Genomic DNA, 12,962 nt, shown 5'->3' on the forward strand with positions numbered 1-12,962 from the left:
ATTCAAGAAAATTCTTGGGGAAAAAACATTGAAAACAAAGTTACCAGTGAGATAAAGGAGAGTGGAAGAATCATGACTATGTAAAAATGACAAAAACAAAACAAAACAAAACAAAACAAAACAAAACAAAACTACGGACTCCTTAAATATACACTCCAACGCGTGTCGGCTTGCGCCTTCAAGGTGTGGAAACACAAAGAAACAAAAAGTATCAATAGTGTGACTATAACACATTCTGAGAATATCAACAAAGTGATAACGGTGCAACTATAACACACTGAGTGTAACAACAAAATAATAATGATCACTTTTTGTTTCGTTGTGTCTCCACTCTCTGAAAAGGCGCACGCTGATTGGTATTCCCCTCCAAGAGCACCTGTGGTTGGAGGGACACCAGCAGCGCTCCTGTTACTTTCTTCTTTTATCAGTGAGATAATTTACATAAATTGATTAATTAATTAAGAACACCAGATTAAAAACTTAATGATGGATAGTCAACGTGGGAGCACAAGTCAGGTCACACTGACTCTTAACCAAACTTATGAACTCCATCAGTGGTCTGCAGGATTTTTCCAAGTTCAATTTGGAAGACGGGCAAAAGCGTAAAAACTCAATCAGTGATTCCCTGGCCTACTCCGGGTGTCCCGGTGCGCTTTGCGTCCTTTGCACGTTTTTGTTGGCAACATAATAATCATAATCTATCCTGCTCTACACTGAGAGGGAAGATCATCAGGGTGTGTAATTGATGTTTTAATAACCCTGCAAAGCCATTGTCTAACGTTATAACATTATTTTAAACTGTCCCCAGTGACACAGCGGTGCGGAGAGTTGATGAAAGCTGGGTCGTACCGCAGGAAGGCGGAGGAGCACTGCCATGCGGCTCCCAAATCTCTGTTAACCAGTTTCTCTTACCGTCTATAAAACAGAGGAGCCAGAGCAAGGCAATAATCGCTGCCAGCGAAGTCCACCAATCCATGTAGTCCTCTCTCCCCGGCGTGGACTCGGCAACGGAATGACACGAAGCAGTTAAAGTCCCAAGTTGTGGCTCTGGCCAAGCTCTCCGTGTCTTTATAGTGCTAATACCCAAACATTAAGTAGTTGTCGCTTGCTCTGCAGGTGTCGTCGTTATGGTGAAGTCCTGACGGGACACCAAAGTGCACATCAGGTGTCAACACCATCAGGCTACACTTCTCTAGTCTGTAATGACCTGCTTTACATTGATGTGCCACTGTCGTGCCCTTAAACAGGAGTAGTCATGACTGAGGAATGAGGAAAACCACAAGCAGCTGTCATTCACTCAGAAGAATGAGGAAAAACGCAAGCAGCTGTCATTCACGTGTCTGTATTTAATAATTTCTCAAATTATACAAGCAAAACTTATATTCAACCAGAAATACACTCACCACATTCAGTATCAGTACCACAGACACCCTTACACACATATATTTTAACTTCTAACATTTTCAAATGATCTTTTCAAATCAAATTATTAGGCCTACGTGACAATGACATATGAAATGTGGTTTTAGCCCACTAACTTATTTCAACTGTCACATGAACTCCTCAGTGACAAATTAACATTTTTATCTTACTGCACAAGCATTCATATAACAGTAGCCAACTTAAATGGCGCGCCCGACAAGGTCAACAGTTCAATACGGCCGCGGTCTCCGGGAGCGAGCTAACGCATCGCTTGAATTTGCAATAAACCAGTACAAAACATATAATTTCTTTCATATAACATCATAGGTACATATCATATCACACATCATAAATACTGCTTAAACGTTTTGCCAAGTTTACAGTGCTTTGTATAAGTAATTAGGCTACCTCAAACAGGGAGAATAGTAGTGAGAGAGAAAACCACACGCAACTCTGTCGTTCACTTGTTTGTATTGAACGGAGAAGCGCGTGTCTCCCCCTAGCGGAGCCGCGAGGCATTACCTACAGCATCACCTACCTGCTGTCTCACTGGCCGTATATCTTAACAATAACCAACGCTGGTACACATTAACATCCAATTATGACATCAAATGTTATGAAGAGATGATACTAACTGAAATAAAGACGAATGAATTTTTTTTTAAAAATTAAATATTTCACCTGGAGAGTCTGAGATGAATTAGCCTACTCTTTTCTGTTACATAATAATTTCTAATTTCTTTTTCCATTTCTTATAATTTCACTATTGCTTATTCCTCTCTTGAGAATTTGAGCAACTGCAACTGACCCAAATTCCCCTCGGGGATCATTGAAATATTTCTGATTCTGATTCTACCCCGATTGGTATAGGCCTATATAGCCCAACTTAATCTTGCCCATATTCTAAGGACAGAAAAATCCGTCTGTGGCCAGGTTTGACCTACACGTGCGCTGCTTTAAGGTAGTTACTAGGCCACAAGGTGTGGACGCCTAAGCTTATGAGTCCCAATTTGATGTTGTACTTTTCACCGTTATAAAGGAGAATAAATGTCAAATAACCAAATAAATAAATGGATAAATAAACATAAATTGCAAGAATTTATTTGGGAGCGATAAAATAAATCAACTGGCAAAAAATAACAAATACAATACAATAAAAGAAAGAAAGAAAGAAAGAAAGAAAGAAAGAAAGAAAGAAAGAAAGAAAGAAAGAAAGAAACCACCATGAACTATAACGCCGGAGAGACACTAGCAGGTATTTTTTTTATGTCAGCGCTGCCCCTGAAACCAGAAGTATACTCCACGTTGACATCGACATGTTTGAATTTGGCGGTGGCAAATGGCACATTAATTAACTGCAGGTGATCTCCATTGTCAAACAGCCTAATTAACTTGGATGAACTGACGCCCCTGACACACCGGCAGCCGCGTGCGTCTCGAGAACGTCTTGTGCGCGTTCTCGTCCTGCTTGCTGGTGCGCCGCTGCCATGGCAACGGAAACCCTCCAGAAGGTAGGACACCTGCGGGCCCGGGGAAGGAGCGGCTCCGCTGGCTGACACTGCAGGCTGGGGAGCCGCCTCTTTCCACCCCAGTATCCTGGTGTGTTGTCGGGTGAAGCTGCTGTGAGACCCTGCGGGTAACTTGCTGCGCTGTAACCTACGTAGATTACGTTATTCTGACTGTTTCTACGTGTTTATTTAGGCGCCGTTAACGTTAACTGACGTGGTTGTTAATGTCAACTGACATGAGTGCACCTGTTGAAATCAGTTCCAGATGCTAGCTGGATAACCAAACTGTCTAGTCACCAAATGCAAGGAGTTGTCACTGTTAGAAAAGTACCTCACGTTTGTTATGTTTTGTAATTGATACCCGAACTTCTTCAAGTCAGCACAGGTAAGAAAACACATAACACTGCGCTGCGTTAAGCCTCAATTTATACATTTTGGGTCACCTGCTAGCTAAATATTACAGCGCTGCGTGTGGGTTAGCCTGTCTTGCTTTAATTTCATGCAGTCTACATTTTGTGCAGGCTCTGAGACAGTGTAGTCAGGCCTGTGTGGCTCCGAAGATAACGCACACATTCAGATTCATGGCAGGCTATTAGTCTCTCTCTCCCCCAGGCTTTAAGTAAGTGATTATTCATAAATCCAAATGTCTCCCCACAAATTTAGGCATGTCTCTGAGGAGGAAGAACACTGCAGATGGTGTGATCACCTTCCATGCCTCTTTTCCTCTCGACTCTTTGAAGTCCAGGGTAAGAAAGTTACATGTATTATGACTACTATTATTGTAGTAGGACAGTAGGTACCGCTTTTTAACCTAATTATAGGGTGTCTTTCATGTTTGATTACATTGATACACATCATCTTTATCTCTTTTACACTTTCCTTATTCTGAAAAAGTGTTTGCTGAACAAATGTTTTCATTTTCAGTGTCGCCCTGGCTTGCTACACATTTAGACTTAACCCCTGGGGGCTGTGCAGTCCAACCAGTTGTGAAATAAGCTGTGTAAAGGCCTGATAAGTCGTTATTACAAGAGGTTATTAAAGGACCATACCAGTGATTTTGCATTTTTAGTGTAATACCTACAAATGTATAGCCTACACATCACCTTTCTGGTAATCTTTTCCCAAAGCAGTCGTATTTTAGAAGTGCAATATCATTGGTTTCCATTCATTCCTCTACGGTATGAAAATGAACTTTCAGAGACTTCAAACTTTCTTCACACCAGTATTCCATCACTGTAATAAAATTATCTGCATGAGTTTTTCGGAAAAGCAGCAGCACTGTTGTGTTCTGAGGACTTGAGATTGGGCAGAGTTAAACGGTCGCTTCACTTGAAAATAATCCCAGGGGAAATGGTTGGTTTTGTGGTTTATGAATGGTGACGACTTTGTTTGCTGCGGAAGCAAAACATCATAAGGTGGGTGTTTGAACCAAAAATTCAAATTTGAAAATGGAGGGATTTTAATTATATGTTTTGAAATCTTAAGTACCCACACGAGTTGCAAAATGGTTTTGTTGGAATTAATGAATGGAGTGAATTGTAAACAAGCCTCTGTTTATAATCATCGATATGATCCTTTCAGGGAAGAGAGCATCACTCATTCACATAGCCTGCCAGGATTACTGCACTTTCTGGATACACTCAGATTAGGTTTTAGCACTGTTTATGCCATCTCAGGGTAAAAGCACTCCTCTAACCCTACTATCTCTCTGTCTGAACTGCTCTCCCTCCAGTCTGAAAAGGTGAAACTGTGAACTCTTGCCAACTAATAATTTATCACCAGTCTTTTATGGAGTGGAGGCTGTGTGTCTGTACTCTGGCCAGGCTGGGTCATTTGGCATGCCTGTCTGGATGCATGGTTACCCTTCTATCTTCTTTGTCTGTGCTGTGTCATAATTGAATGCATGATGATAAAATCTTGGGTATTAGGAGGGATGGATAAAAATGTTTCAGGTTACTCTGACTGACAGGAACAGTAGCCACTGCATGTCAGATGGGCACAACAGGAAAGTAATGTCAGGATACTAGATGAGGTGAAATGCAAAAGAGCAAACCCCTGTGCATAAACCATAATGGAAACATGACACACAGGTCACACTGAAGACTGTCTTTCCATTGCCATCAGTTGCCAAGTCACAAAACAAAGGACACAGCGCACCAGTGTGCATGTCCTACATACTGTACGTGTGTGTGTGTGTGTGTGACAGTGAGGAGCAGCTCAGGTTTCCAGCTAGTGACATGATCTCTCACTGCCTGTTGTGTTGGCCTCTGCTGCCTTCTGTGCACCTACAGGATTGTGTCTGCTCTGTCTGTGAACACCAGCTGGGATTTGAAAAAAAAAAAAAAAAAAAAAAAAAAAAAATTCCCTCTGGAGCTCTGTGATTTATATTTTTCAACAGTTTTTGATCCTCAGTAGGACATGTCTGCACTAACATTTGCCATAACAACACTGGTAATAAGCACTGCATAGTCAAAATCCTGTATTCACATTTTACAATTTCAGATCAGCTATGGGGAGTTTCTAGAAATATTGCACACTTCATGCTAACTTCATGTAACTATTTTATTTATTTAACTTTCTTTGACCACAAAATCCACTTGAGATTCAGAATCTCTGTTGCAAAAAAAGAGCTAGCCAAAACAGCAGCAACTAGAGAGCAGTACAACACAAAGATATAAGTAGATACATTAAAATCCAGGTTTCAAAGTGCCAAAAAGTTTCAGGGGAGGCTCAGAGACAAGGATTAAAAAAAATCAGTTATCAAAAGGACCTATGTTGTACAAATACATCTGTAGCCTAAAGATCTGTTGTTCAGATACTAATCTCTCTTACCCACCTCTTTTCATACCTTAGGTAATTTGAGTAAAAGTAAGCTTTGTGAATGTAGCCTATAGTTGGGGTTACTTTTCTCTTAAATCTAAGAGATCAAAGAGGATGATAGCAGACCTAAGAGAGCCTTATAAATAAAGATGTACCATTGGCACAGTTGAGTATATATTTTTTATGGATCACAATGTAAACATTTTGTGTTTCAGGAGCTCAAAAGAAATTTGAGAGATTGGGCATCATATGCATCAGTGAGCAGGAAGACCTCGTCTCGGAGAAGTGTGAAGATGAGGAGCACCAGTGGGGGAGCGACAGCTGGGAACAAGGATGAGGCATGTGCCTCTGGACCACGTCAGGGCCCCCAAATTCACAGGCTGTCTCATCCTCCCCTCAGACAACTGCAGGTACTGCACACAACCACATCCTGTGCATGCACTCTGTAACAGCAGGTGAATTGTCTTACTCCATGTGCACCATTTAGGCGAAGCTGGAGGCTGAAAAAGAACAGACGAGAGTGATTATCCAACCTCTGTTGGACACTGAAAATGACTTTGTAAAGGTAACGCGTTGGATGTGTCATTTACTGATTTCTGCTCATCATTGCAGAGCATAACGTTTTTCTGTGTTGTGTGATGTGATAGCACATTATGTGTCTGTGTTGAGGAGTTGGAGTGTTTCCTAGAGCAGTGCGATACAGCTGAGTTGAGGAAGAGGGAGCTGTTACACAAGCGCTGGACGCAGCACGTGTGGATACCCTTCGAGAAGAGGCTGCAGGAGCGGATGTCCAGCCGCTGGCGTGAGCAGGCCGAGAGGCGCCGCATCACGTACAGTCACTACATCAAACACTGCAGTAAAAAGGTAGTGGGCTCAAGAGTTGTTTATTTCATTCTATACCTGAAATGCAACCACTTCATAGAGATTTAATTTATCAGATGTCATTACTAGAAAGAGATTTTGCTTTAGTTTTGTGATGCTGCATCATTTTGCATATCTTTACACCATGTGGAAAGTGGTTTGTTTTCTACTAATTTGGTCAGTAGAGAAAAAATAGATGTAAACCAGTTATTCAAGAGGGAGTGCTGTGTACTAATCTCTCTCTTTGGAACCTCTGTCATCAGGGTTTTGTGTTTCTAGAAAACTATGACCCACAAGAGTACAATCCTTTCCTCATCAACATCAAAAAACCACATTACCTCAAGGTAGGAATACTACTACTTTTGTTGGAATGACAAAGATCCTTGAATCCTTGAAATATTTGACTTTATATATTAAAAATGATTTTGAAAATGTATTCTATACACAAGCATAATAAACATGTTTATGTTTGTCTTGGTATTAATTAGCTGTCCTATCCTTAGCACAACACATCTGCCTCACATGAGGGGTTGAAGGAAAAGAGAGGAGCCCATTCTTGTGAGTCAGGTATCTAGGTTTTATTTCCTTCTCACTACAAGAAACTATGAGACCTACATTTACTTCAGTTACAGGCAAAATTCCAGCACCGGGATTTTCTCTCAAAGCTAGGGAGATAAGTCCACCAAGCTGTGCTTTCTTAAATTAAAAAAAATATTTCTCCTCTGATTTGGGAGGCAACTACACAGGGAGACAAACAAAGGAGCTACGTGAAGATGATCTGCCTCATCTGTCCCATCTCAGTCGCTCTGTAGCCCCACAGACTGACCTGGGCCTGCTGTCCCTACTGGCTGTTTCTCCACTCAGTGCCTCCTCAGAGCCTCCAGTGAAGGTTCAGACCAAGCAGAAGAAGTCCAACAGGTAGAAATGAACAGCATTAAAGGAGAATTTCATTCTATGTGTCAGTCAAAGCCTGTTTATTACAGCCCACTAGTTATTTACATTAACTCTACATCGCATCATTTTATGCATGATGTGTAATTAGATATTTCAAATTTGCCCGTCTTTCTCATTTTAAATATCGAAGCATTTCATTGTCTAACCTGTATGGATTTTAGCTGTTGCAATTCCATTAGCAATTCTGCCTTAAAATACAAACGTAACAAATATCTGTAGGATGACAGAGTAACTATTTATGAACTTTTATTTTTTGACTGTTGTGGTCAAGTACTGTGGCATAGTGATAAAACAAAAAGGTTTTTTGACAAAATTAATAAGACATCAAATTCAATGTGATACCACCTTACTCAGTTATTTTTGAGGAAGATGTCTGAGGAAGATGTTTTCATACCAAATAAAAATGAAAGGCAGAGAATGGCTTCTACAGAAAGTAGGAAAATGAAGCCTGAGATGTAAATCTACTGACTTTATACCACAAAGAATTAAATGTATAACAGAGGTAACCTAAATAGCCTAAATAACAGCTTACATTTACTTTTGGCAAGAAGTAGATTTTCACCCAGTGCATGTCTTGTCCAGGTTCAGTACAATACCATTTCACATCATATCAACTGCCACAACAGATGGAAGATGTTATCGGAGTGGCTGCTGGTCCTCCAGAAGATGACGTTGGCACAACCAGCACTCTAACACACTGCACACTAACAATTTCAAATTACTGTGACCCTGACCAACTATCCACTTCTGACTACCTTACAGAGCCACAGCCTTACGCTGGCTGCATCCCAATCAGTCTACCACTTCAAGTTTGGCAGCATGAATCATTTAGCAACCTTGAAGCTCATGACTAAATAAACAGTTTGAGCAGTGGATCTTTTGAGTTTGACCTCTGTAAGACATTGTAGTAGATATCTGGAACAGGTTTATTGCATAAGAGTTCTGGAAACCCATGTGTGGGATGAGTATGACAGTCAAACACTCAGCCATAGTGCAAAAAAAAATAGATTTATGTGAATTTTATTCATGCTACTTCCAGGATTTGAAAGGCACACCTCACCTCATGGCTGGATCATAAGGTTAACTTGGTACATCACATTGTACATTAGTGTGCAACAGTCCAGATGTGTAGTGTGATAGTTCACACCAGGATATGTATAGTAGAGCTCAACAGTTCATTTTGGTTTATGTATATTTAACAAGGCATTTGAGGCTTGTATTCATATTAAAATGAAGATAATGTTTGACACATTCCACCATTAAGAGGGAAACAGTAATGTAGACATATCTGTAAAGGTGACAGCAAAATATTTAAGGGATTTATCTGGTTAACAGTTAAGGCACATGTGTCTGATAAACCTTTTTCACAGCAGCCATTTTGACAAGAAATAGCAGGTAAACAGAGGTGTTACTGATGATTTTAACTGAGATTCTGTTCCCTGACTTTATCAGACCACATATGGAACAGATTCTCAATTAATATCATTAGCAACACCTCTATTTGTCTGCTAGTTCATGTCCAAATGGTTGCTGTGAAAACTGTCTTGTGTTTCTATCATGGTGAACATGAAAGTATTGGCAATTATATTGACATTTCAACTCACACATGTCTCAACATTGTCATGTTCGCCAATAAATTACTACCTTTTAAGACTTTAAGACTGAGCTTTTTATTCTGCATTTTTGGCAAGGTCTTCAAAGTAGAGGCCACTTAAACTGGTCGGCCAGGCTCAGGGCAGGACATGGCAGTCAGTAAGAACAGAATCCACACCTTTATCATGGCATCACATGCTGTGGGATAAATAGGCACTTCCAGGCGTGTAGATGTGTGTTTGTGTGCCTGTGAGAGCCTTTGGCGTAGGCGTTCCTCCGCCTCATTTGGTCTGCTCATAAAGCTGGAGGTCTAGTTTGACCCACACTTCTCCAGTAGGGACTTCATGCAGTAGTAGACGACGGTTCGCAGCACCTTTGCTCTCCATCTCCTTCTTTATGGTTGCCACCGGGACTTCAGTGCGACCCAGGAAATCTGAAGCGACACAAACTGGTGATTTAGTGGAGCTGCTTTAAAAGAATCTATGCTAACTATATTTGTATAGCACTCTTCTGAAGTAAATTTAATTTGATTGATTGACTGGTCAATCTTCCTTCAGATGCTTACCATGGCCATTAAATTTAATGGAGAGAAATTCAGATCACACTGAAAGCTGACTATTACAGTGGAACAAATGCATTCCTTTTTATTAGCAACATGTACCAAAATAAAAAGCTAATTCTTCATTACATTGTTTTACATGCCATTTCATCTCTATCCTGAAAAATGACTGGAGATTTGCATTTAAAGAATGAAATGCTGAAATCGTGTCAATATTGGAAGCAAGCCACCTTGAAATGGAGTCCACTCAGCTGTATTGCTTTCCACTGAGATGCAAACTAAAGGCAAAGCACATCATTACATGTGTCCAGTAGCTATAGTAATCTTTACTGTATTTAAACCAAAACACTGCAACAACTGAGCCAAAATGGAGTGTAATCACTGTCCAATCACAGTCTTCAGGAACTGGGGATGTGGTTGAGGTTATAGGACCTATAGAAGGCCTGCGAGTTGTAGTAGTTGAGTTGTAGTCTAGGTGAGGAAATATTTTGTTTGTTATCATTTGTGTATCCGTGTGTTATCAGCATGTGTGTGTTTCTCTCATCCACTCACCATCTGGTGAGAACTGGTCTTTCTCGAACACGGTGATACACAGCACGTCCTGATAGAGATCCTTGATGAAGAACTGGCAGTTGAAGTTCCACTTGGGGTTGAGGGTGTCGCTGATCGGTCGGGACGTGTAGCACTGAGCCCCCATGGTCAGCTCACAGTACGGGTTACTCTTACCTGGAGGACAACGTCCATTACATAAGATTTTTAGCTACACTCTGAAGAAAAGGAACTTTAAGGAATGTATTATGAGTTGATCAGGGGTCAGGGGAGCGCAGTGGGATCTGTACCCCACCAGGGAGCCTCACCGTTGGGCTTGCAGGCCTTCAGTTCCTGGGCTTCGGTGACGGTCACCAGCAGTCGACCAATACCGCTGGTCTTCAGAGAACGTGCTGTGTGTTGACCAAACACAAGACATCACATTTAGGTGGCCCACAACACACCCTTACAAATTCTGCTTGGTGAAAAAAATCAATCTTTAGAATCACGTTTTGAGCATTTGCAATATTCTTTATTATATCTGGCGTGCACAGGGCCCGTTTTCTTCCCCTTTCTATGCCTCTGTTAAATCCCAGTAGGGATGTATTTATTCATTTATTCTTACCCACTGTGCTTTTTTCTCCCTATCCTTTACACTTTTTTGGAATCTGCTGTATGTGTTCAATCTCCAGACAAATTACACCTCAGGGACAATAACACGTTGAGTTGAATTCATTAAATTGAATTAGACTGAACAGCAGTTAAATGAATTCATCCTAATGAATTGAATTGAACTGAATACATGAGTGGTTGTTTATAAACATTCAAACCACATTCAGCGTTCTGCCAAATTACGTTTGGCTTGTGCATCACTTGCACACCCTGCCAAATTTTGCCACGCCTCCTATTCTGATTCCATATGTGTGTTGTTCAGTAACTTGAGTATCTTGTGTATGTCACCCTCAGCAAACAGCAGCGTGGGTCCATCCCTGCTGTGTGGAGATGGTGCTGATTATAACACATGGGGTCAAAGGTCAAGGTCATTATGTTTTCTTAGTGGAAAATGACTTTTTACCTTGGTAAGCCTTCTCTCTCTTTTTCTTCTCAGTCTCTATGAAATGTTCAGATGCTGCTTTGATTCTCTGGACCCACGTTGTCCTACAAACACAGCAAATATATTAATAATGCACAAAGTAAAGAAGTAATTGGGTAAGGTCTGTGTGAAAGTCCATGTGCTTGTGTACCTCTCATTCAAAGTCTCAGTCTTGAGTGTGTAGACGCGGTCGATGTGCGAGACGTGGAACAGTGGCTCATCACTGGATGGATCGGACGGCATTTTCACCAGAACCTCGTTCAGAAAAAGTGGCTGGAGATGGATAAACAGATGGGTGGACAGATGGGCAGGATGAAGATAAGGGACACTGCGTATACTGCAGAACAATGAATCAATTAGTGAGCCTAACCCAGAATTTTGTATTTACTGAAAACACAAAGACACAGAGCTCTACATTTTCAGTATGGTTTTCTCTGCTCACTGTTTTATACATCTTGAGCTGGATGCTGGTCTTAGGGCTGAAGAGCTTGTCTGCTCCCGAGGACGAGAAGGGCTTGGCGCTGTGTGTGAGGAGGAGGAAATCGTTGAAGAGGAAAGCCCACAGCTCCCTGCTGCTTTTGGTTTTGTGCAGTCGGCCGCTGTGGAGCAATTTGCGAGGCCCGAGGCAGTTAGTGAGCGAGTTGAAGACCAAGTGCTGAAAGAGGGCGGGAGAAAGAAAGGAAAGAAAATCAAAGAAACTGGGAAGGAGGGAGTCAGTCGGTGAATTAGTGAAGTCCTGCTTTTCAAAATTAAGATCACGTTGCCCATAAAAACCCATTGCTTCCAGCTGCAAAAAGGATGCTGCTCCTCGCCCCCTCAGGGTTGTGCTTTTGTTTTGAAAAGCAAAAGAAGAGAAAGCAATCCAGCAGTTGAGAGGCCGTTAGAGAGGCTACTAATCTTCTTAGTAATAGTCTCCATTATTTGCAGCAGTTATCCTAATGTGCCAAAATGAATGAGGTAATGATATGTTGATGATGTAATGCTACACATATCGCTAATGAAAATATGAGCTCCCCTCTTGCACTGAACGTATCCCACATTATTTTGTGCAGAACAAGCTGCTCCCTCGGTGTGTCGAAACACCGATCACATTCCCCCCTCCGTCGAGTCAGACTCTTTGAGCTGAGCAGCTGTTTTGTTTAATAATTTAGACATTAAAATGTTTCGATGCCTGAAAAATAACAAAGCTTCAATTCAACCACAAATACCTGTGTGCCACTGGGGTAGCAATTAGCCGACTAGCAATTCAATATTCAGCTGTCAAATGGAATATTAGAGTTTTTAATTCCTCAGAAATATGTTGCATTTTATGCCCACGATTGCTTTGATTATTATTAATGTGGCTACAGGCTGAATTTTGCGGGTGTGTGCTGGAGGGAAGGCATTAATACGCATCACGTCTGCATATGTTTACCTCTATCAGTCCCTCACACTGGACGTGGGTCTGAATCCACTCCAGCCGGTCTGAGTTCTCCTTCTCCCTGACCCCCTCGTTGACCTGCGAGCACAGCTCCTCTGCCCGCTCCAGGGCTTCTCTCAGCGGGCCGCGGTCCGCGTGGCCCTCTGGGGTGTGCTCCAGGATCTGAGCGACACCACGAGGTGAAAGGGTGAGAGAAGAGAGACA

General features: G+C 41.6%; 2 protein-coding genes across 8 annotated transcripts in view; one reads left to right on the plus strand and one right to left on the minus strand.

The window, feature by feature from the left end:
- The first annotated feature begins 2,833 nt into the window (after window positions 1–2,833).
- On the plus strand, window positions 2,834–9,218 carry fam228a (family with sequence similarity 228 member A). 7 transcript variants are annotated; one of them, XM_030047695.1, is made up of 10 exons: window positions 2,980–3,058; window positions 3,307–3,315; window positions 3,594–3,676; window positions 5,966–6,160; window positions 6,238–6,315; window positions 6,420–6,614; window positions 6,875–6,955; window positions 7,115–7,178; window positions 7,346–7,529; window positions 8,148–9,218. In XM_030047695.1, exons 3-10 carry the CDS (start codon window positions 3,596–3,598, stop codon window positions 8,233–8,235), a joined length of 966 nt encoding a protein of 321 aa, XP_029903555.1. In that variant the 5' UTR covers window positions 2,980–3,058; window positions 3,307–3,315; window positions 3,594–3,595; the 3' UTR covers window positions 8,236–9,218. The 7 variants fall into 7 exon arrangements, with proteins under 7 accessions (XP_029903554.1, XP_029903553.1, XP_029903555.1 ...); XM_030047689.1 differs by lacking the exon at window positions 2,980–3,058 and adding an exon at window positions 3,152–3,188; XM_030047691.1 differs by lacking the exon at window positions 2,980–3,058 and adding an exon at window positions 3,152–3,188 and having other exon boundaries at window positions 8,328–9,218.
- The window catches only part of itsn2a (intersectin 2a), a 48,552-nt gene continuing 44,142 nt past the window's right edge, over window positions 8,553–12,962 (minus strand). The window contains exons 33-39 of the mRNA XM_030047686.1: window positions 12,753–12,920; window positions 11,781–11,993; window positions 11,490–11,611; window positions 11,321–11,403; window positions 10,575–10,658; window positions 10,270–10,443; window positions 8,553–9,591 (exon numbers count right to left, since the gene is read on the minus strand). Coding sequence (XP_029903546.1) covers window positions 9,440–9,591; window positions 10,270–10,443; window positions 10,575–10,658; window positions 11,321–11,403; window positions 11,490–11,611; window positions 11,781–11,993; window positions 12,753–12,920 — 996 coding nt within the window. The 3' untranslated portion in view covers window positions 8,553–9,439. The remainder of the gene's footprint in view (window positions 9,592–10,269; window positions 10,444–10,574; window positions 10,659–11,320; window positions 11,404–11,489; window positions 11,612–11,780; window positions 11,994–12,752; window positions 12,921–12,962) is intronic.

The sequence above is a fragment of the Myripristis murdjan genome, chromosome 24 (assembly GCF_902150065.1).
Source record: "Myripristis murdjan chromosome 24, fMyrMur1.1, whole genome shotgun sequence".
NCBI classification, from domain to species: Eukaryota; Metazoa; Chordata; class Actinopteri; order Holocentriformes; family Holocentridae; genus Myripristis; species Myripristis murdjan.

What these genes read in the sequence shown, in the direction of transcription:
- fam228a (XM_030047689.1), top strand. Translation starts at nt 3,155, where the DNA reads ATGTCAACTGACATGAGTGCACCTGTTGAAATCA. An exon ending in TCGACTCTTTGAAGTCCAGG is followed by an intron (nt 3,677 to 5,965) that starts GTAAGAAAGTTA and finishes TTTGTGTTTCAG; the next exon opens with GAGCTCAAAAGAAATTTGAG. An exon ending in AGCCCATTCTTGTGAGTCAG is followed by an intron (nt 7,179 to 7,345) that starts GTATCTAGGTTT and finishes CTGATTTGGGAG; the next exon opens with GCAACTACACAGGGAGACAA.